The 22,822-nt window shown below is 37.6% G+C and overlaps 3 protein-coding genes across 5 annotated transcripts; all 3 read right to left on the reverse strand.

Moving 5' to 3' along the window:
- Positions 1-5,345: 5,345 nt before the first annotated feature.
- On the reverse strand, positions 5,346-11,408 carry LOC130723429 (leucine-rich repeat receptor protein kinase HPCA1). Of its 2 annotated transcripts, XM_057574475.1 has the most exons (19): positions 11,256-11,408; positions 10,845-10,965; positions 10,685-10,756; positions 10,305-10,379; positions 10,137-10,208; positions 9,757-9,918; positions 9,580-9,654; positions 9,393-9,464; positions 9,240-9,311; positions 9,058-9,126; positions 8,898-8,972; positions 8,729-8,800; positions 8,397-8,540; positions 7,751-8,238; positions 7,504-7,668; positions 7,083-7,222; positions 6,775-6,994; positions 6,357-6,586; positions 5,346-6,077 (listed from the first exon to the last, which is right to left on the reverse strand). In XM_057574475.1, exons 1-19 carry the CDS (start codon positions 11,344-11,346, stop codon positions 5,628-5,630), a joined length of 2,865 nt encoding a protein of 954 aa, XP_057430458.1. In that variant the 5' UTR covers positions 11,347-11,408; the 3' UTR covers positions 5,346-5,627. The 2 variants fall into 2 exon arrangements, with proteins under 2 accessions (XP_057430458.1, XP_057430459.1); XM_057574476.1 differs by lacking the exon at positions 10,685-10,756.
- A 2,543-nt stretch (positions 11,409-13,951) lies between these two features.
- On the reverse strand, positions 13,952-15,162 carry LOC130724301 (uncharacterized). Of its 2 annotated transcripts, XM_057575499.1 has the most exons (4): positions 14,785-15,162; positions 14,608-14,709; positions 14,462-14,527; positions 13,952-14,371 (listed from the first exon to the last, which is right to left on the reverse strand). In XM_057575499.1, exons 1-4 carry the CDS (start codon positions 15,145-15,147, stop codon positions 14,312-14,314), a joined length of 591 nt encoding a protein of 196 aa, XP_057431482.1. In that variant the 5' UTR covers positions 15,148-15,162; the 3' UTR covers positions 13,952-14,311. The 2 variants fall into 2 exon arrangements, with proteins under 2 accessions (XP_057431482.1, XP_057431481.1); XM_057575498.1 differs by having other exon boundaries at positions 14,608-15,162.
- Positions 15,163-15,630: 468 nt separating this feature from the next.
- Positions 15,631-22,821, reverse strand: LOC130725666 (uncharacterized). The gene is made up of 9 exons (XM_057576874.1): positions 22,573-22,821; positions 20,982-22,005; positions 20,142-20,899; positions 19,784-20,048; positions 18,697-18,842; positions 18,539-18,607; positions 17,430-18,448; positions 16,022-17,237; positions 15,631-15,910 (listed from the first exon to the last, which is right to left on the reverse strand). Exons 2-9 carry the CDS (start codon positions 22,000-22,002, stop codon positions 15,722-15,724), a joined length of 4,683 nt encoding a protein of 1,560 aa, XP_057432857.1. The 5' UTR covers positions 22,003-22,005; positions 22,573-22,821; the 3' UTR covers positions 15,631-15,721.
- Between the last annotated feature and the right edge of the window lies 1 nt (position 22,822).

Here is a 22,822-nt window from a genome sequence, read left to right on the forward strand (position 1 = left end):
CAATGTAAGTAAAACATGTGATGAAGGTTGCTATAAAAATTAGTTCGATTTTCATTCACTAACACGTTCAAGAATGGTGAAACTCGATGAAATTCCTGAGAGGGGTGTTTAGAATTGGAACAGTATGATCGCTGGATATGTGGCTGTTGGGGACCTGGAGGCTGCCATCAGATCACTTCACATGTATATAGCTCTTGACATTATTTTGCCATTCAACATTAGACTCATCATCAACCAATTCATTGGAAGATGAGGTTAGAAGTTATATAAATAAAGTTAAATCTGAATCTCCAATTTCTGGATCCCTTTTCTCTGCTCCCGGCATTCCTGCTCCATCCGTAGTTTCCACAACTTTACATGTGCTTCCTGGAAAAGTTTTGGTTCCTGCAGCTGTTGATCAGGTTCAGGGGCAAGCACTAGCTGCATTGCAAGTTTTAAAGGTAATTATTTGTTTTCGTTCTCATGTATCAATATTACTATAATATTGTGAAGTTGTAGTTCAATTTTTTTAACACTGCTTGATTTTTATATCTATTCTGCTTAATTTAATTTCACCCAACAAAGAATTATAAAATAATTCAAACCCAAATTTTCTGAAGCTGAGTTGAGTACAAATGCCTTGATACAAAATCCCGAAGTTACCATGAATGTACTTAGACTTGAGCTGTATTGGTTCACTGTGATGTGTTGCTAACCCAAACGACATATTGAAGGTAGATTACTATGGTGAGTTGAGAATTTTGTGATTATGCATGTGGAGGTTACCTGGAGTCATGTCATGGTTGTTTTTTTTTTTGGATTCTAGGTCATGCATGGTTTGCTTATATTATGATATGTTTATTTTGAAGGGATTCTAACATATTTGATTTTATAAAACCTTGGCAGGATGAAGTTAGGATGCAGGATATATCATGCCACATGTTTGTTTCTTAGGAGTAGTATGAAAACAAATCAGATCAATCATCAAATAGCTCCATTTCCTGTTGCATTTGATTCTGATTCTGAAGTATCATGGATATTTTTTTCATTTACTGATTAGAGTTTTATTGCTGTAGACATTCATAATGCTTCGAAGGCAGTGAAGCATGGACCTTATGTGGGAAAAACTGCAATTGGGGGTCCATTTCACCTTACCAACCATCATGGGAAGCACCTTACTGAAAATGACTTCTTGGGGAAGTGGACAGTGATGTATTTTGGATTTACTGCCTAAATATCTGCCCTGATGAACTACAGAAGTTAGCAGATGCAGTTGATAAAATAAGTAAGCTTTTGTTGGTGATTTGCTTTGTGTAGCAAACTGAGTTTTATGCATTTCATAGCAAGATATTCTCTTTCTCATAGTTGTTAGCTGCGCTCATAGTTGCATCCTTATACTAATCAGTTATATTTACTTTAACTTTATACTCGATACATTAACGTAGTACCTATGTTTTCTTTTAAATTTTATAAATCTGTGGTTTGCAGCAAGAAATCTTTTAATAGGGGAAACAAACAAATGTTGACAAACATGTCTCATGAGATAAGAATTCCACTATCTGGGGTTGTTAACATTGTTGTAATTCTTTCTACCGCATAACTTGATCTAGAATGAAGACATGTCTTAGATCTCATGCTATCTTTAGGATATTTGGTTCTTCAACTATATACTTGATCTTTCCAAGGCTGATTCAGATACAAGTCTATCCTTGATATATTTCATTTTAGTGTTAAAAGAGACATAATCCTTAAATATATACTCCATTTGAGCGAATGTATTTTGGCACTATGCCTATCATAGCCGTGAATTTTCTCTGATTTAAAGTAAACTAAGAAACATCACAGAAACTGAAATTAAGAAAAAGGAGAAGAAAATCTATGGTACACATCTGGCTTATGTGCTGTGTTTTGCATCCTTCTTTAATATGTTGTGCTTTTCTTTTCATTAACCACCCTGAGAAACCTTGCTTCCTCCCTTAATGCAGAATTAGAACAAGTGATGAAAGAGCAAGAGGAACTGAAGGAGAATTAAAAAGCATCAGAAGCTCTTGCTGCTAACCAACTGTTGAAATTCAAAGCAACAAGGAAGAGACAGGTTATGTAGAGGAAAAAGATTCTGATGCATGTTTCTTAACCTATTTGCATTTTTCTAACAATGTTCTTAAAGGTAGACATATTCTTATTTATTTCTGTTTTGAATGCAATGACATTTCCGACAATTTGTGCTAATAATCCTCTAAATGTTCTGTACTACTTCTGTTGTTGACTCCAGCCTCACTCTCTTAACTAGGACTATTAATTCTAAAATGGTTGTGTTTCTGCTTACTTTCTAATGAGGAATACCTTGTGAGCTATTGCATTACTAGGTTAGTGATCCATTCACCTCTTTATATGGAATTACATCTCTGCCTTATATTTTTAATTAGTTTTGACTTTCTTCTGTTTTACCCTTCCTTAGGCTTAGTTTAGTTGGTTGATTGGTACTTTGTGAGTTAATGTATTTTTTTTTTGTCATCTCTGTTTTAATATAGTTTAGTTTAGATCTATTTTAATTGTATCCTACCCATTAAACATATCTCTACCCATCAAAACAATATCCTACAAAATCTGTTTTAACATACATATTTATTTGGCAATGGCTTAATTCTATTGAAACTGGTTTGCTCAATAGACACTTTCTATCATTTGTCTTAATTAAATTTATCTAATTCTGCCAATTATCTATTTGTTGCATGTTGTCTTCATGATAATGAATATCTTTGATATCTTGAAATAGTTAGATGAATAGGTTGCCTTAATATGTGTTTTAGTTGTTGGATTGATCAACCTATCAAAATGCGTAGGGAAGAAAGGGCTCTAGCACAAAGATGAAGGTTGGTGTGTTCATTCTAAGGGAAGAAAGGGTTTGAGCACAAAGAAGCAGGTTGAATTCTAAATGCTATTGTTCAAGCACAACAATGCTTTATATGTTTACTCTTTCTATATTGTAAATTGATGTTGGTTGTTTCTACCATACATTTTCCTTTTGTTTTTAGCTTCATGAAACTGTGTTTGATTAAGATATTCACCTGGTTTTTTTAATAGTAAGTAAGATTACAAGGATGATGAATTTTATCAAGTGAGGTCAAATGGATTGGATATGGAGTTGAGGGATAATTTGGGGCAAGACTTTGATGTTAATCTTTTAATACAATGGGAACTTTACATGATAGAATTGGCAGTTTTTTCCTTTTCTAAATATCCAAAATGATCGTTTCTTTTAAGTTATGTTCTTTTTCCATTTGTGAAAATTTACTTGCAATTTCTTTTTATTTGTCAGCTTTTTTACCGTCTAATAAATACACATTAATGTTTACTTTTTGACGATTGATTCTTATAGTTCTCAAGGATTGCAAGAATATGGTAAATGGCTTAAGCAATATTTAGTCTCAAGTTTTCTACCAAACCAGTTTTTTTCTGTTTTTTTTTTACAAGAGGAAACTAAATAAAACAGTTATTCCTTTCTATTCTTTTGCCCAAAATGAATTATTTCAAAATTTATAACAAAATAAAAGCATTGCTGGATTGTCCAAGTAAATCAGGAAATGGTGATTTATATATTCTCTACTATCTATATTACAAGTAGGCCAATCTTTTCAAAATCAAGTAGTAATACTTTTATTATTTATTCATTGTATATGTGAAATAACTTTTAAACACAATTTGATCTAATTATTTTAATGAGAACAAATTAAAGGTTCAAAATTTGAAATGTAATCACGCTAAAGTTGGTGTTAATTAGTGTGACTCCCACAAATTGGAACTCATCATTTAATGAAATCCATAGAATTTGTAAAGTTAGTGTTAATTACATTTTGTAAGCTGAAATATTTAATCTCTATATACTAATTTAAACATTTTTTAAAAAGGAAAACACGCGTGCATTGCACGGGTCCACTATTATCTCTGGTTATTTATATTTTTCGATTATTTCAGCATCTTATAGATAACTCAAAGAAGAGGGTAACATGTAGAAAGTTGATATCTAGCAAATTCTCATTTAAAATGTTGAGTATCAAGCTTTTTACCAAATAAATAAATATATATAATAGTCAGGTTAATGGATTGCTTAATGGTTCCTTACGTTTTCCTTACCGAGGTCTAAGACTCGGGAATTGTTCCAATTTCTTCAAGGAAGGTTTTCGAGGTTTGGCAACCTCGGGAACACATTTTTCACATTCCGAGCTTGACAAATCTCGGGAAATCCACGTTTATAAATTACCGAGGCATAGAAGAATTCCCGGAATTAGACAATTGGGATGTTCCCGAGGTACCAAAGCTCGAAAAATTCATCAGGAAAATTATAATATATTCTGAGACTTAAAGCTCGGGATGTTCCCGAGTACCAAAGCTCGGGAAATTCATCAGAAAAATTATAATAGATCCCGAGACTTAAAGCTTGGGGTGTTCCCGAGACTTAAAGCTCGGGGTGTTCCCGAGGTACCAAAGCTCGAGAAATTCATTAGGAAAATTATAATATATCCCGAGACTTAAGATTCGGGATGTTCCCGAGGGTCCCAAAGCTCTGGAATTATTTTTAACATGGGTATCTTGGAGATTTCCCACTTTAAAGGGGAGTAGCAATTCTAAGAATGAGGTACCAATTCTAACTCCCTTAGAAGAAATGTGAGCCACATATATATTTGGACTGATGTATATTTTTGTGAAGAATATAAACAGTTTATCCTTTTTTCCCATATGTTATTTTAGTTGTAAGGCCCATTTGCCACACATGAGGTCCTTTATCACTTGAACTTTGAATTCTATTGAAACCATTTCAAGTGGAATAGAGAAATAATGTTCATTTTCAAGACATGATTCCTTGATCACTTGAATTTATTTCCGGTTCGTGTACTCAGTTTTAACAGCTAGAGCTGGTTTTGCGCCTCCTTCGAACCTCTTTGCCTGTATTTAAATATTAATTAAATATAATTTTAAATTATATTATTATAAATATTAATTAAATATTTTTTAGTTGGAGCATTGTTTTAATTTTCAAAAATAAATAATATAAAAATATGGTATGATGGGATCTGAGTAATAATAAAATAAAGAATCATGGTTGAATTAAATTAATCGTAATTTTTTCAACGAAATCAATGATTTAGATCCCGTGCATCGCACGGGTATAATCACTAGTTCATTATATAGTTACACGCTTAAGCTAAGTAGCTAACAGCTATAATAAACTACATTGGGACATAAACATTGACCAACTGTTATAGGGTTGTTTCTAATAATGTTAAGTTTCATTTAATTTACACCTTATAAATTTGAGTGTCTAACATTCAAATGTTATGGTTATCACTTACAGATAAAAGAGACCATGAGGGGAAAATGCTGAAATATGTTGAAAAGTAATATATTACATAATCCTACCAATACTAATACTATACTAACCATCAGGAACAAATGCCACATTTGTATAATATATGATGCAAAATCACAGCCAACAGAAATCTGAAAATAAACAAGAAACCAACAGAAGGATTTCTCATCAAACTTCATCTTCAATCATGATCAGCAAAAGCAAACAGCATAATGATTTACAAAATTTACAAAATCTTACTTAACAAGTTACTTTTGAGCTGAAGCGTTATAGGCTCACTTTATGCACGTGGAAGTACCACACTTGTATCAAAGTACTCATAAGGATGAAGGGAGCTCCCCTTACTTACTTCATAGCTGGATGAAGTGGATGCTGATTCAGCATTGGGGTTTGCACCAGCCAAATGCAACATGTTTTCAATCTCTTTAACCACATAATTCATTGAAGGTCTGTTAGAACTTGAATCTTCAACACTTTGTATTGCAAGATCCACAAACTTCTCAAAACCGTGCAGCGGTGTCGCCAAGTCAATGGTTGGATCAAGCATTTCCTTAAGACCACAGAAGTCTTTTGTCTTGTCAATAGCATTCTTAACCACTTTCACAATATACTTCCCTCTTTCTATTGGCTTTCTTGCAGTTATCAGCTCCAACATTAGCACTCCAAAGCTATAAACATCACTTTTCTCAGTCAACTGTTGAGTCATATAATACTCTGGGTCCAAGTAGCCCTGCATAAAAAACATAATCCATATTCATCACTCAATTTTGATAAGATCCAAATTCTTGGAATATTAAATGTTACTGCAGACAATATATTTCTTTCTCTCTTCATACAAATTGCATTGTAGAGACTGTAAATCACTGCTTAATGGTACAAAAGGATCCATCCTCACTCCATTAAATAGTTGAAGTTTGAAAGTTTAAGGTGCATTTTTAAACAATTAATCAATATTTATGTTCCTGTAGTCCTTTATAGTGTGTAAAGTTTTGGAAGATAGTATACCAACCATTGTTCCTTTGACTTGAGTGGTGATATATCCTTTTTCACCATAAGGTTTGGAGAGACCAAAATCAGCTACTTTAGCAGTCAAGCGCTCGTCAAGTAAAATGTTAGTGGATTTGATGTCCCTGTGTATGATAGGAGGGTTGGCATGTTCATGGAGATAATCCAGCCCCCTTGCAGCACCAAGGGCTATTTTTAATCTTCTAATCCAGTCCAATCTAATTCCTGACTTCCCTGCACATAATAATTTTATGAGTCTTAATTTGGTTTTTTAGTTTAAATAATGATGCAAAGACTATTGCAAACCAAATATCTTAGATTTTCTTTCTTAATAGTCCACACTGCACACAAGTACCCCTTAAATTTCTGGAAGCAGTTTATGAGTACAAACAGATAATGTAAAACCTTGAATGAACATGTACCTGAAACAGCATCCTTCAGAGTACCATTTGCAACATACTCATAAACCAACATTTGTTCTCCTTCCGCAAAGCAGAAACCCATAAGGCTAACAAGATTTTTGTGGTGGACCCTGGATAAAAGTTCAATCTCAGTTTTAAACTCCATCCCTCCCTGGATAGATTCCTTTTGAGCTCGTTTTACCGCTATTAATTGGCCGTTGGGAAGAGTTCCCCGATAAACCTGTAAACATTACCTTTTTTCAGGACACTTCATTTTGTTATTGCTTAACTACTATATAGAAACAAAGTAAACAAAAGGCATTCAATACCTTCCCATAACCCCCTGACCCTATATTATTGGCTTGCGAAAAGTCTCTGGTGTAGTTCTTCATCTCTTCGAAAGTGAAGCGCCTTGCTCCTTTTAACTGTGGGATGCTAGTGTTGCTCTCATCTGGATCCCATTGCTCTCCTTTTTTTATATGGAATAAAATATATAAATAAATAAAATCAACTCCACAATGTTATCTATATAGAATAATTCATGTATGAGCACATGTCAATTGGATGCAACCAACTAAAAGCTCAAGATACTACCAAAATAACTTGAGCATGAGTTTTGATGTGTTTTATCATTGTTCATTAAAGCATCTCGAGTTTTTGATTGGTTGTTTCGATTAGGCACTCTGCTCATGATGCAAGAACTTCTCTAAGTTATAAGGGAGGAACTAAGCATACATTTATTGTTCTTACCAAAAGGATTGTTTTTCCCACTAACTTTTTTCGCATTTTTCTTTTGGCGGAAAACATAAACACATGCAAGGAGTAACAACACCAGAAGGGCAGAACCACCACCAGCAGCTCCAGCTATGATGCCAACATTTGAAGATTTACTGGAAGGAACAGGACCTTCTAATACTAAATGACAAGAAAAAAGTAGTCTTAAAATGAAGCAGTTACTATAATTAATTCATTACTGTATATGTAGAATCTAATTTACCTGAATCATCCACAAAGTGTTCATAAGTATCACCAATAAAATAATAAGGCCCGAACATTTTAGGAGGCTTATATGTCTGGTTGCTAAGCATAAAGGCTATACTAGAAATCCCAGTTCGATTGAAATGATCTTGGCCTGATGGAAACACTTTTAAAGTCAAATCAAGATACTGAACTGAACCCCTCCTTGGATTGCTTAAAGAAACTGAATCCACAGGTTTATCATATAGTTGAAAAGATTGCATCAGAGAAAACTCCAGGTTTGCAAAAATAGTCTCATTTCCTGTCTCTGAGAAGGAAGTGGCTCTGAAAGTTAAAGTTCCTGTATATGGATATGCACATTTGCAGTTGGGGCTTAATATCTGATCTGAGCTGCAGGCAACATGCACGCAATTATTTGGTGGCGTTGTGTATGAGTCATTGGATTTTGAAATGGAGCAATAAGTCCTTGCAACTCCTGTCTCTTGACAAACTGGGTTATTCACAAGTCTGCAGATAAATATTAATTTAATAATCAACCTTATAAGAGGGGAAACAAAGACAATATGGAAATATTGAAACCTATATAAGAAATATTCTTCTTCTTTAGAAGGGATGATCATGAAAAAGCTAATTGTAATAAACGAATCACTACAATTGTAGCTTACATTATCTCCACTTTGGAGACATCAATTTGTGGATCAAGATCAAATTCTTCAACAAAATTAGTCTGCAAATCAAGGAGTTCCAGTTTGTTGCTGATGGTTGCGCCAATATCTAAAGTGCCATTCAGCTGATTGTTCTTCAGCACCCTATGACACCATAAAAAAGAAAAAAAAAGAAAAAAAATAAGAAGCTTAGATATCAATATAACAAAGATGAAAGGGAACAATCACTTTAAACTATATCTAAACTGAGAACCATGTAAGATTTTTGGCATCAACTCTCATCATAATATTGAAATGTCTAAAGAAAAAGTGGTTTGGTACTCAGTACTCACACTGTCTGTAACTGTGCCAGGCTGAACAAAGATGCAGGAATTTGTCCTTGAAGTTGTGTATTCTCCATCATTCTGCCTTACAAAAGAGAACCATGAGCATATAAGGTGTTGAAACCTGAGAAAGATAGTGAAAGCAGATAGCTGAAAGAGTTGAGAAAGAATGGCATACAATGTTGTAAGAGACTCTAGAGTTGATAACCACGGTGGAAAGTCAGATGGATCAAAACTATTATTGCTCATATCCCTTCCAAGCAATAGTCACAAAATAAGTATTCACTTTGAATGACAAAGGTTATATAAGAAATATTAAATCATCTTTTACTAATTACAGGTAGTTGAGCGCTTTCATTCCAGTAAGGTTTGGCAGGGGACCGGATAGGCGGTTGTTGGACAATAACCTGACAAACATAAAATCAAAACCTCCATTAGCTGAAAATTATCATGACTAGTACCAACATTATTCCAAAAGGAATGATAAATATTTTTTAGGATATGAGTTTTCTCTACTTACAAACTCTGGACATTTGTAAGATTGTTGAGGTTCAATGGCAAAGGTCCACTTAGAAAATTATCATCAAAGCGCCTGCAGCCAAAAATATATGTCAACACAAAAAGAAACAAGAATTCTAATTACTAATTTAAAGTATGAGATATAGACACTCACACCACCTCCAGAGACTGGACAAGTCCCAGTGTAGATGGAATCCTGCCAGTAAGTTGGTTGCCTTCAAAAAGTCTGCCAAAATATATTATTATAAATCAACTTCAATTCATGATTTTCATAATCTCTTCCACCCTTCCTTCCAAAATTAAATAATTTCCAGATGAATATATATCGGGAAGGATCTTACGCATGTATCAGAGTCATTTCAGAGCTAAAAAGTTGAGAAGGAATATTGCCTGAAAGTTTATTCTTCCCAAAATGACTGTAGATAATGGAAATACATGAGAATAGTTTTGATAGATATAAAGTCAATTATTGTAGAGAAATTGATAATGTCAACTTTTACAGAAGGGATTTCACATACAAGTGCTTTGTATGGTGCATCATATCAAGACCAGGAGTAGTTCCATTAGATATTGGGATGGGCCCATCAAGCTGGTTTTCAGCTAAGTCTAGCCAATAAACATTTGAGAGATTACCAATAGCAGGTGGGATTCGCCCACTGAAGCTATTAGAATTTAAAGATCTGTCATTGAATTTAACTTGGTCAGTACACAAGTTATCGGTAGGAAAAATATATAGTGACTACATACACAAGAAATAGAAATATGGTACTCAGAACATAAAGGTCCATATATGAAGTACAAAAGACTACAAATGAAATCCTCATTCAATGAACTATTTGTTAAGCCAAATGAAGAGGCCTTTAATATATATCTTTTAGAATAAAGTGAGCAAACTTACAGGAAGACAAGCCGTTCTAGATTTCCTATCGTATCAGGGAGAGGACCAGTGAAACCACAGCTAATAAGAAGTCTGAAAGATAAAATAAGAAAGAGCTTTGTTAGAGATGTTTGATCAAACTTAATTAGTTTAGGGTTTTAATCTTTAAAACATTCAATACAGCCTTACAAGTGTGTTAACTTCTTCAAATTTGCAATTTCTCTGGGAAGTGATCCTGTTAACTTATTATTGTAGGACAGATCCCTGCATAGTAAAATCAAGAAAAAAAGACAAGATGAGCACACAAGAAAAAATAAAAAGGAAATAAAGTCTTGTCATTATATAGAATAGTAGCCAAACATAATTACTTTCAATAATGCACAGTTCAAAGACAACTCCTCAACATGACTTTTATGTTAACTCCACTGATTTAGCAGACAAGTTAATTAATCATAAGATATTTGATCATTGTCATTAAGTGATAGGGTTGAAGCTGGTCATTTTTTCAAATCCATTCATCTGGGACTTGAATACAAGATATCAATAAAATACTAAAGGAGAACACGTACAAAACCCGCAATTCAGACAGTAATCTAATGTCTGAAGAAAGCTGGCCAGACAAATCCATGCTTGCTAATGATCTGATATACTAGCAAGAAACCAAGTTAATATCACAGAAGACAATTCAAAAGAGGTAGAACTAAACATAAGAACTTTAAAATAAATTACATGCTGGTAATGCGTGACTTGGAGCACTCAATGCCCTCCCAATCATCACCACAAGGATCAGAGCCCACCCAATCTGGTGGCGTGTTCTCCCACCCTAACTTCAGAGCCAGCAGAGCAGTGTCTGCATAAGAAATTAAAAGGCGAATCAACGAAATATTATAATCACTAATCTTAAAACAAAAACTGCTAGAGAAGACAATAGTGAATACTGAAGGCCTCTTTCCAAAATTTGATGCTCACCAAGTATCCAGATTTTGTTTGCAACTAAAAACAGGTTTAATATTTCTGATTTCAAGATGTTAAATGCTGAGTTCTGTAGTCTATGAACTTTTAATGGAACTATGTGCATACTGATAATGCCATTTTGGATGATAAGAAAAATATTGAACACAGCACATATGCTAAACTTACAATCACTTTGTGCTGTTCTTGCGTCCACAGTCAACAAATAACTGAAAATGAGTGATAGGAGTATTAGCATTCTTTCCCCCATGATCAACATAAAGGAGGAGGAAAAAACTCTACTACTTATAAGTTATAACTAATACTAAATAAAAAGATCATCTTTTGATAGCATTCGGAGCATATCCAGTGAGTCAATGTAGAAAGTGTCAACAAACTACAAGTTCTTTCTTTTATCTGGTGTCTGTTTCAATCAGTAAAAAACTAAATGGATAAACAAGTTGACTAACTTTGATTTGGTAATCCTAATAAGAATTACCCTACTAGCTAACCATAATAGTGTATATTCCTACATCATTTGAACAGAAGTATTATAAAATGATCAACAAGATTAACAAAATACAGAAGTCAATAACTACATGCACATATAAAAGTTATGCAAATTTGACAAAAATAAAAGAACCAGCTATCTTAAACCTGCAAACAACCTTGTATGTCATTGTCTGGCCACCACTAGCTCCAAAGAAGTCAACTTGCCTCATAGTCTTCAGTTGACCTTTTCTTAAGTGTACTGTTATCTTAGTAGAAAATTGGGCAACAATAATGTTATCTTACAAAAGGGCTACTTAATAAATGTTAGAAATATACTACAAAACCAGTCATATGTCTTCACCCAAAAGTTCAAACTTTTGGGATTTTAAAACCTCTATGATCAAACAATTTGGAGTTCGGTCATCGATGCATTGTCCAAGCCAGAGCCAATTGGGTGGCGACGAAAGTTGCACCATAGTTGCCTAAAATATTAAGCGAAATGAACTCTTGCGTAAGGAGACGCGTTAGAATATAATATTAAACAACAGGTTAAACATATCTGGATGGTTTTATATTATATTGACTTAAACTTTGGCTAGTGTGCTGCCGTGCTGGAGATAGGTACCATGTAACTACATTTACGAATTTTGATTGGGTCTTTCCCTCTTTGTGATGGTTGGTACTTGCAACAAACCATGAAGAATATTCTATATTTAATTTTTGGAAAAACAAAAATAGTGGATTGAACGTGCAAACACATTACTGACAGAACTCGAATATCCAAGAACATTCAAATGATTAAGATAAAGAGCAGCTGGATATTTTTTCTACCTACACTCTTTTTGTTTTACATATTTTGTATACACATTCAAATTAGGTAGATATACTATACTAGTACTAAATTAGAGTCTTACATGCATTTTGAGCATCGAATCGCCATTAAGGAGCCAGTAACATGCCAGGGGAAAGAGAGCATTAACATGGATGAAGATGAAGGTTCTTCGGTCCTTTTATTACAAACATGACCACAGCGAAGCATCCAATAATTTGAAAATAAATGAAAGGATTAATCGTTTTTCTTAATTAGTTGCTAGAATGTTAATAAAATAACCCAAAAGACACTTGTTATTTCTCACATAATTTTTTTTTTCAGATGATAGCATAGCATCTTTTTAGAGCAAATATGCATGAGGCTAACCAAATTACTGATGTGCTCAAATCCTATGAAGAATCCTTTGGACAGATGGTCAATTTTGACAAGTTTGAGCTCTTATGTAGCTGGAATGTGTCTAATACTGGATTTGATGAGCTGATCCAGCTGTTGAATGTAAAGATAAGGCATTGAAGAGTACTTGGGATTGCCTACTATGATAAATCTAAAATCATAGATTTTTAGTTCTGTTAGGAATCATGTCTCAAAGATACTTAGGATCAAAGCGGAAGGCTTTGTCTAAGGTTGGTAGAGAGATGCTATAAAATATGTGGCTTACGTCATTCCCTCCTACAAAGCAATTTCTTGTATCTCCAAGTTGAAAAAATGATCAACAATTGTTTTTTGGAATAAGGGATGTCACATCAAAGAAGATACATTGGGTGAAGTGAGAGAAATTAACTAGACTAAAGAGGTATGTTTTGGGCTTCTTGCTTGTTTTCATGTTGGTTTCTGTTTGAACATGAATCCGCACCCACATCCCAATTTTCTAGAAATAAAAATGAACGAAGCTTCCTAGTTGGGTTAAGTTGAAAGTACTTTTACGTTGGATCCAAGACAATACAAACACACCCTAAATCATTCAATCTAGCTATATTGTTGAGAAGTGGTAATAAAGGCTTCTCAAGAATGGAGACATTTTGCTCTCAAATGTCTTAAAGACTTGTTACTTCAACAACTCTCTAGACCTAGCTACACTTGGATAAATGTCCCGGTAGGGAAGTAATTTGAAAAGGAAGCTTGTCGAGGATTGGTTCAGGCGACAAAGTTCATAAATGGAATGACAAATAAAAATCCAACTCAATAGATCATAAAGTGCATTCAGGTTTTTATGTTGCACCTTCACTTTTAATTGTTTCACAACTTATCGACCGTGATGCTAAATGTTGGAATCACAGTTTAATCGCCATCGTCTTTCACCTCGACGAGGCTAGCAGGATTTTCCATAATCCTCTAACATTAAGGCAAGCTGAAACTCAATATGAGAGATTACTTTCCATGTATTCCTTTATTATAGTTACATTTTTAGGAGTTTTTTTTTTGTTTTCAAAATGTAAATCACTTTTATAATAGTATCTATGAACCATAATTATTTTTTCTATCTCTAACCTTATTTTGAATACTCAATCATTCTAATAATTTTCATGTTTCTCAAAGCATATTCATGCAAGTAATTGGGGAATTAGATTTCCCACCCCTGGGTTTAGAATTGCCACCCTAGTCTTTTTAAAAAAATGCCGGGAATACCCTCCGGGACTTAAACCTCCATACCAGTCCAGAGGTTGATGTTCTGGACTAGTCCGAGAGTTAAACCTTCGGATTCTTTAATTACAGTTAAAATAACATGACTTTAGTCCAATTGCAGCAAATATAACATGACTTTAAAATTGAAAAGTTACATAATCCAATTTAAACAAAATTACAATACAATAATCCAAGTTAAGCATTAGAAAAGTAAAGCAAAATAACAATACGAAATCTAAGTTCAGCATTTCAAAAGTTACACAAATAGTCCTTAATATAGATTAGTAAAGAACTAATATTAATCTTCTGTTATGTTTGTGAAGCTTCCAGGTGGAGGTGCACTGTCCTTTGAAAATACCTGTATAATGAAAACAGATTCAAATGCTTTGTTGTAGATGTGGAAAAGATTCAAATGCTTTATTTTAGATGTGGAAGAAGATTATCATACCTTGACTACATTGGACAAGGTTATATTCAGATAACAATTAGACTTTCTAGGAGAGAACACAGCGACCTGAAAGCAAAGTGAAGAAACGATGTGATGTCCAAGTTGTCCAAAGAAGCTTAAAATGTTAAAGTTGCCTATAGATTAACCTTTTGGAGAAGCAGAACAGATCCAACAGTTATGTCTTTCGCAAATACGCTTTCAGTGAAGACCTTGTGATGGATACTAGCGCCAACAGTGCCCGTAGGGTCCTGAATCTCAATCTCAGATGTCATGAGAGAAACATGAATCATTTCACTGAAATATAAGGAGGAATAAGGAAATACCTTGAGTGTAACTGTTGCATCTCCAAACCCATTGGGATTGCAGGATTTGATAACACCGATGACGTGATCTACTCTTTTATGATGGTGAGTGATTGCGCCCAGAGGAGTGGCAGATCCGTTTAATTGCAGGGCTGAAAGCCAAGCATTGGATTGGAAATCGGGATCGGTGTCGTGGCCGTCTTGGAGGACTTGCCTAACGAATTGTTGGGTTGAAATGTTTGGTTTGTCGTCGGTGGATCTGCGGTGAATCATGGCGGCCTGGACGGCGCCAGCTGGGCCGGGAATGAGAGGACGAGAGCTGGAGGCAAGGTTGTCTTGGCGTTTGCAAGGGCGGATGAAGGTTGATGGTGGATCTTGTTCCATTTCTTCTGGTTATTTCCTGCAATAAGGGAAGAAGGGAAGTAATGTAATGGTGGAGGATGCCTTTGGTGCATAGGGGACTAATATAGGAAGTAAAGGGATTTATGGTGTAGGAGGAATGAGTAATGGGGGGGTGAAGATTAATGGTGGTCAGAGTTGGTTGTGTAGGCAGTGATGGTGGTTGAGATTGTAATTGATGGTGGTCAGAGTTGGTTGTGTAGGCATTCTGCTGCTTGATAAGGGTGATCCAGGACTATAAGTTTCGGATCACTCCAGGACTTTAAGTTTCGGATCAATCCAGGACTATAAGTTCCGGACTGATTCATAATTAAATTTACCACCCCCCTTTTTAAGACGTCCGAGAGTTGAAAACCCGGATTAATATGAAACTTCAAGATTCGTACCTCTAAAATCAGATACTGTCACAGACAGAAACGTGAAAATGCAGTGACAATAATATGGGACAAACATACCTCGTTACAATACTGGAGCATTGTCTTAATATATGTAGGAAAATATTCTTGCTAATAATATGGTTACAGACATGGTTACAACATTACAAACATGAATCATATTATCAATCTTCTGTTATGTCTGTTAAATCAAAGTTGGTAATAACACAAGGACCAATCCAAACAGTGTGTTCAGCCATAAATCTATCCAAACGCTCTTTATACGGTTTACACCATTCGGACTCGGGTTCTTCAACGTTGTATTCCCATTGGGGAGCAATTGGCGGCATAGGATGTCCAGACACCAACTTCAGCTACATTTAAGAGTATAGTAGTAAAATTAGATATATTTCAATATAAATTGTTTAACGTGACAAGAGAGTGTATTAATAAAAAAGAAGATATGTATTTAATTGAGGATATACCTGTACAAAGTGATTGGTCACATGACCAATAGCTATGACAGGATGTTCTAACGGTGGGGCGCCTCCTCTCATCGGAAGGTAAGTGTAACTAGATTTTAACGAGATGGAGATGAAAACCACCCGAAACCGGTTAGCAATAAGGTACCCCATCTCCGGTAGATGCATCCATCTGGCTTTAGTGGCTCTACCATCAGGAGGGAGAGTGAGACGATTGTGCATGGCTTGTACCACATCATAACCCCACATGCGTGTATAGTGTTTCTCATAGAGTGTGAGTTCTACAATCAGCTCTTCCCTAACCCGAGGCCAACCGTCCTGACCGTTCTGAAGGTCCAGCAATGCAGCGACGGCTCTGTATCCACAATTACCATCCCCGACAACATCTATCACTTCATGTATATATGGCCATAAAAAAGATGACAACTCCGGTAAGTAGATTTTGGAGCCGGTGGCCGTCATAGCCATCTTGTTCTTTGACTTAGGAGCTTGCGATGTTGGAGTTGTTTTAGGAGTTTTGGTGAGCCTAGGTTTCCTCTTGCTAGCTTTCGATTCTTGTTCTTTGGTCTGATTGTCAACATGTTCCCAATGTGAAAGGTCACGCTGGGTGGATCCTATTGATTGACCTCTGGGAGGTTTGGTTTTCCTCTCCTTGGACGATTGATTGTGCTTTATCTTCACTTCAGGAGGACACAATGAACTGATTTGAGGACAATAAAGCTCTTTAAGCTTCCTTCTCAGCATACTTTGGCCCGCATCATCCAAGGTATTGAAATGAGCCCACAAAGCCTCAATCTCTAGCGGCATGCATCCACTGTTTGAGGTTTGACTCTCCACAACAGGCACTTGTTCCCAAGAAAGTATCTTCCAGAATGGATCAACTGCTGCATACGGAATTGAGGCAATACTCTGAAGTGCACAAGCGCAAGGTAGTCCATGAGTGACTTTCATCACGCAACCGCATTTCTCACCATGACCCCAAAATCTGTTTTGTTCATCATACATTAGGTGAAGTGCATGTTTAGCAACGAATCCTCTCATATTCTTATACATTGGAGACTTGAAACGGTGCTCTACAATGTTAATACTGCGCTCAAACGATGCTTGTATTGCATTGTGGCGTACAATGGTCAACCTATCAATTGCTTCCCATGAATCGCACAGGTTACCCTTGCCATTCCTAAGCATCTTCTTCAAGCTTGCATGTGCACTTTCAGCCCTGCATACAAACATGAAGCTAGTCTATCAAGCCTATCAAATGCATACAAAAAATGAAACAAGCCTATCAAATGAATCAATTCTATCAAATGAAACAAGTCTATCAAATGCATACAAAAAATGAAACAAGCCTATTAAATGAATCAATTCTATCAAATGAAGCAAGTCTATCAAGATTGCATGTGCGTAGTACCTGTTACTTGTTGTCGTTCCAAAATGCTTCACTCTGTTTGTCCATGCCTTCACAAATTTCTCCTTGTGAACCAACCAAGTGTCATAAATGTACGATGTGAACCTTGGATGATCCTTACACATATCACACATGTCGCTCCATTCCTCCTCAAATTGTGTAGTTGTTTCCGCATATACCACTTCATTCCACTTTTGCATCACTAAGGCTTTAAAATCCGTTGTGTCAACCCACAATTTGCACTTTGCCTCAACATTCTTGTTTATGTGGAATAGGCATAGTAAATGGGTAGCCTCAGGAAAAATATTCCGAACAGCACTGAGTAAAGCCAATTCCCTATCAGTCACAATCACTCCAGGTAATCGGGCAGGGTCAGCAAGTAGAGATTTCATGCACTCCAAGGCCCAAACATAGTCAGGTGTGCGCTCACGAGTCATGTAGCAAAATGCAATGGAGTAAGTCAGACCAGTAGAAGTGAGGCCAACCATTTCAAGCAATGGAATTTGAAATTTGTTTGTCTTGTATGTGCAATCCATGATTACCACGTGAGGGAATGTGTTGAAGAGTTTAATAGCATTAGGATGAGCCCAGAAAAGTTCCATAATGACACCCGAATCTTCTTCATGTCTTTCAAAGTGAACATAGTTGGCTTCTGCCAACTTCTTCAGCAAATATTGCATCTCTGTAAGTGGCCCGCGGTCTAATTCTTTAACTTTTTTGATGCGATTATACACTTGAGTGATGGTAGACAAGTTACCCGGATTATTTTCCTTCAAAGTGGCCAACATGTGTCTCGGTGGGACCCAATTGTTATTCATGCTGTCGACTTGAACCTTCTCTTCTTCTGTTAGTCGACCAGCATAGGAATGGCCAACCAAAGATCCAGCTGGTTCATGGTTGTGTACCCCTTCCAACACTTTCAGCCACCAATTTTTATCACCCTCCGTAGGTCGTCCTTTAAGTTTAAAAGGACAATCACATTTTTGTGATCCGGTGGAGTTGTACTTGAAGGACTTAGGGTCCTTTTACGGGATGTACACACCATGCTTCGAGCACCGCAGAACAATATACATATTTCCACATTTTCTGGAATAATCAGACCTTCCAGTCACAATCGCATATCCATTGTCCTTCCCAACATTCTTAGCCCATTGTTTAAGGTCATCAACAGTTTCAAATATCTGTACAGTGGTAACATATCATTTTAAAATTAGTAATCAATTCAAGCATCACTAAACAATAATGTCATTATGGTATACGCAATGAATACCTGATCGGTCGACCATAAATGAGTGGTATCCACACTTATAGGCTGAACATTATCTTGTTGTTGAAGCAACATTCCTTCACTGACATCATTATCTTGTTTTAGAAGCAGCATTTCATCATCATAGAAAAATGTGCTCGTCATACTGCCTGCATAAACCAATCTGCCACTGGTTAACAGTCCGTATAATGAACATTCGTACTAATCCGAGACTATAACTCTCGTACTAATCCGAGACTATAACTTTCGTATTAATTCGAGACTTGAACATTCGGATTTATGTCGGGGCAGAAAAGTTGAAGTGATGGTGGTGGCAAAAAATGAAGAGAAATTTAAATGGTAGAAAATATAAACAAACGTATATTATTGGCAAATTATAATGGATGCAATGATACATACCAAGGTGGTGCTGGTTGATGAAGGTTGTTGTTGGTGGTGCATGAAGGTTGTTGTTGGTGGTGCAATGATGGTGGTGGGGGGTTGAGGGGTAGTAAGAAAAGAGGAAGTGAGGGAGTGAGGGTGATCAGAAGTGAAATGTAATGGGGGGTGGTTTGGTGGTTGAGGAGTTTATGCAGGCCATAATGGTGGTGAGGTAGGTGAAGCTATGGAGTAATGGTGCTGAAAAAGGTGGTAGAATCTGTCAGAGGTGTCCGGAAGTTGAAGTTTCATACTAATCCGGAAGTTGAAGTTTCATACTGATCTGAAGGTTGAAGTTTCGGATTATATCTTGAAGATTAAACTTCATTACAAGGGTTTGTGTTGTTGAGTGCCAGGTTTTGGTTTCCATTACAAGGGTCGATTATTAGGGTTGGTTATAAAAGTTATTGATTTTTAAAATTATTAGGGTTGATTATAAAAGTGAAAAAGAAAAAAAAAATGTTAAAGTGAAGATAAAGCTCACAAATTATTAGGGTTTAGGGTAAAAGTGAAAAATAAAAAAAAAATATACGTTAAAGTGAAGATAAAACTCATACTAATCCGAAATAGTAGTGCAAAATACATAGTCCCCTAATATCATAATAGTAATGTCAACAAAATGCTCATACAACTAATGTCCCCTACTGTCCCCTACCCCGACGACCTCCCCTACCCCTACGACCTCCCCTGGCTCCTGCCCTGCCGCCCTCCCGGCCACCTGCTCGGCCACCTGCTCGGCCGCCGGCTCGGCCACCTACTCGGCCACCTGCTCCCAGACCTCCTCTCCCAGCAGCGTAAGCAATGCCCTGTGTCCCAGCCAAGTCCTGGAGGATGCGAAGTGCTCTCTCCGTTAAAGCGCGGGCCTGTGTGCCTGGCAGCAAAGCATCATCCACCTCAAGTGACAACTCAAGGACTTCTAAAGCCCTACGCAAAGCAGCCTGAAAGTAAATAATAAAAAAAACGCTGTTAGTAAATCACATACAGAAAACCACAAGTGCATAAAGAAAATAGAAATAAAATTTAAAATTTACCACGGCACTGAGATCAATCCTCCTCTCATCCGGTATGATGAAACAATGAGACACTCTAGCGTACCAATCCATGTAACCGCCCACAGCCTGTCCCTCCTCTATAGCAGGGTCGCCCTCAGGGAACAAGTACTGCACATAACCTGCGAATGCCGCATCAACAGCCTCAGCTGCGGGAGATCTATCCATCTCACTAGGGTGGCGCGGGATCGTCTGTATATACCCAAACTGTCGCATGACCCGCTCCGGAAGATGAGGTCGCACAGCAGGGGGATAGGGACACCGAATGTAGCCTGAGAACAAAGCCCTCTCATCCCGCTGTCGCCATTCCCTGTGGGCCTCATATGGAGTCCAAGTGACGTCGTCGGCCGTCAACTCATCAAGTAGTACTCGCCTCTCGTCAAGCCTAGCATGCCCCGACCGTGACTCTGTCCACCTACGAGCTCTGGGCTGGTCCTCTGTGTAAGCCGGGTTCGCATACCGGCGAACGAGCCTGTCTGGAAAGTGCTCAAAGACCCAGGCCATCAACAGGGAAGTGTAACCGGCCAACTGTTTGACCCCGCTGCGAGAAGACTGTCCAAGCTGGTCGTACAACGTGGCAAGGGCCATGGCGCCCCACGCGAACTCCGACACCCGCTCAAGATCCTGTAGCATGCCTATCCAACGGGCGGAGAATGAGTGCCCCCCACTCTTGTCGGCGAACAATGTCGCGCCAACAAGATGCATCAGGTACATCCTGGCTGCATGCTCGTACCGCCCCTCTACATTACAATGTAATACCAATTATGATTAAGTAAATATAAATAATAGTTGGAAAAAGTTCAGATAATGAATGAAACAAACCTGCAACAGCTTTCGGGTAAAGGTCTCGCAAGAAGCTGAACCTCATAGTCGGACCCCTAAGCTTATCAAACTCAGCCATGTACAAATCTGCATCCCCCCCTAACAGCAAAGCGCAGGTCTCTGCCACATCATATCTCGAGGCCACTCCTGGAGTGTAGAATCTCCCACCAACCGGGATGTGAAGAAGAGCGGAGACGTCGTCAAGGGTGACAGTCATCTCCCCAAATGGCATGTGGAAACTACTAGTCTCCTCGTGCCACCTCTCCACAAGGGCCGATATAAGCCCTGGATCCGTCTCTACATAGCTGCACCTGACCAGTGGATACAGTCCGCTCCTCTCCACAATCAAGCGGACCTCCCTGTAATTGTCCCCCTCACACGTCATCAGCCCGAGCTTCGTACCAGCAGTGGCAAGCCTCAAATCACCTCGCTCAGAATAACGAGGGTCAGTGGTGCCTAGTAGGGTATGCCACGTCCACGGCGCTATGTGATCCGGGTAATGCTGCAGAAGTGACAACTCAACCGGCCCACCAGGAAACGGTGGATCTCTCTGGAGCGGCGGCATATTCGGATCCTCTACCTCTACATCCTCACCCTCAATCTCAGACTCCGACCCCGACTCCGACTCCGACTCCGACTCCTCAACTGCATCAATATCAAGTGAAGAGGTGGAAGGCTCAACAGTATCGTGGGCGGTAACCTCAGGCGTCGACTGAGGAGAAACCTCAGTAGCAGTAACCTCAGGCGTCGAGAGAGCAGGAACCTCAGTAGCAGGAACCTGAGTAGCAGGAACCTCAGTAGCAGGGGCAGGAACCTCAGTATCAGGAACCTGAGTAGCAGGAACCTCAGTAGCAGGGGCAGGAACCTCAGTGGTCGCCTTCGGAGCCCCCTTCCTAGCCCGCTTCCGAGAAGTCGACACATCTGTATCATGATCACCTCGCCTATGAGAAGCGTGGAGATAGGCACGACGATCGGCCAACTCTTCAGACGATACCCTCTTAGTTTGCTTTGTCCTCGCCATAATCTATCAGAAAAAATAAGGAAAACAGATTAATAGCTATGTAATGAGTAACTAACTAGTTGAAGCAATCCACAAGTATACACAGTAAACTAATGTTATGAAATTTCAATACAATTCAAATAATGTTATGAAATTCAAATGTGAAATCTCAAGTTGGTTATGTCCTTAACCACTACCCTAAGATAGCCAAAAGCATGGAAATTATCTTCACCCCATTCATCTTATCATGAAAAACAATAACAGAAGCAATAGGAGAGACAGTACTGAATCTCTCAAGTCCGAATCTTGAAGTCCTGGACCAGTCCGAATCTTGAAGTCCTGAACCAGTCCGAATCTTCAAGATTCGGAGTACGAATATCCCCAAATTCGCACCTCAGAACCCCATATACCCCAGAAATCACAATAGGAATGAAATTTCACCAAATCAACTCATAAAAAGGGATTCGAAACCTAACCTAATCTGAAATACCTAAATTTGAAACCCTAAATTTGAAATTACAACACTAACTCATCAAAATACACATGATTCAAAATACACATGATTCTTGGTCGTGGATTCCAACAAATTACCTCAGTGTGGTCGGTTTTGAATCACAGATGATTCTTGGTTGCTTTTGGTCGTGATGTGTGGGTCGATTTGGGTGCCTCTGGGTCGCTTCTCCTGAACCAGTCCGAGAGTTGATGTTCTGTCCCGTTACAAATGTGAATCTGAATTGATAGTTTTGTTCTATTATTAACTGAGTCCGACATTTGAAAATTCGGAGGAGTCCGAATGTTATACATTCGGACTAAAACACGGAGGGGCAATATTGGTTTTTCC

Source organism: Lotus japonicus, chromosome 6 (genome assembly GCF_012489685.1).
Source record: "Lotus japonicus ecotype B-129 chromosome 6, LjGifu_v1.2".
Taxonomy (NCBI): domain Eukaryota; kingdom Viridiplantae; phylum Streptophyta; class Magnoliopsida; order Fabales; family Fabaceae; genus Lotus; species Lotus japonicus.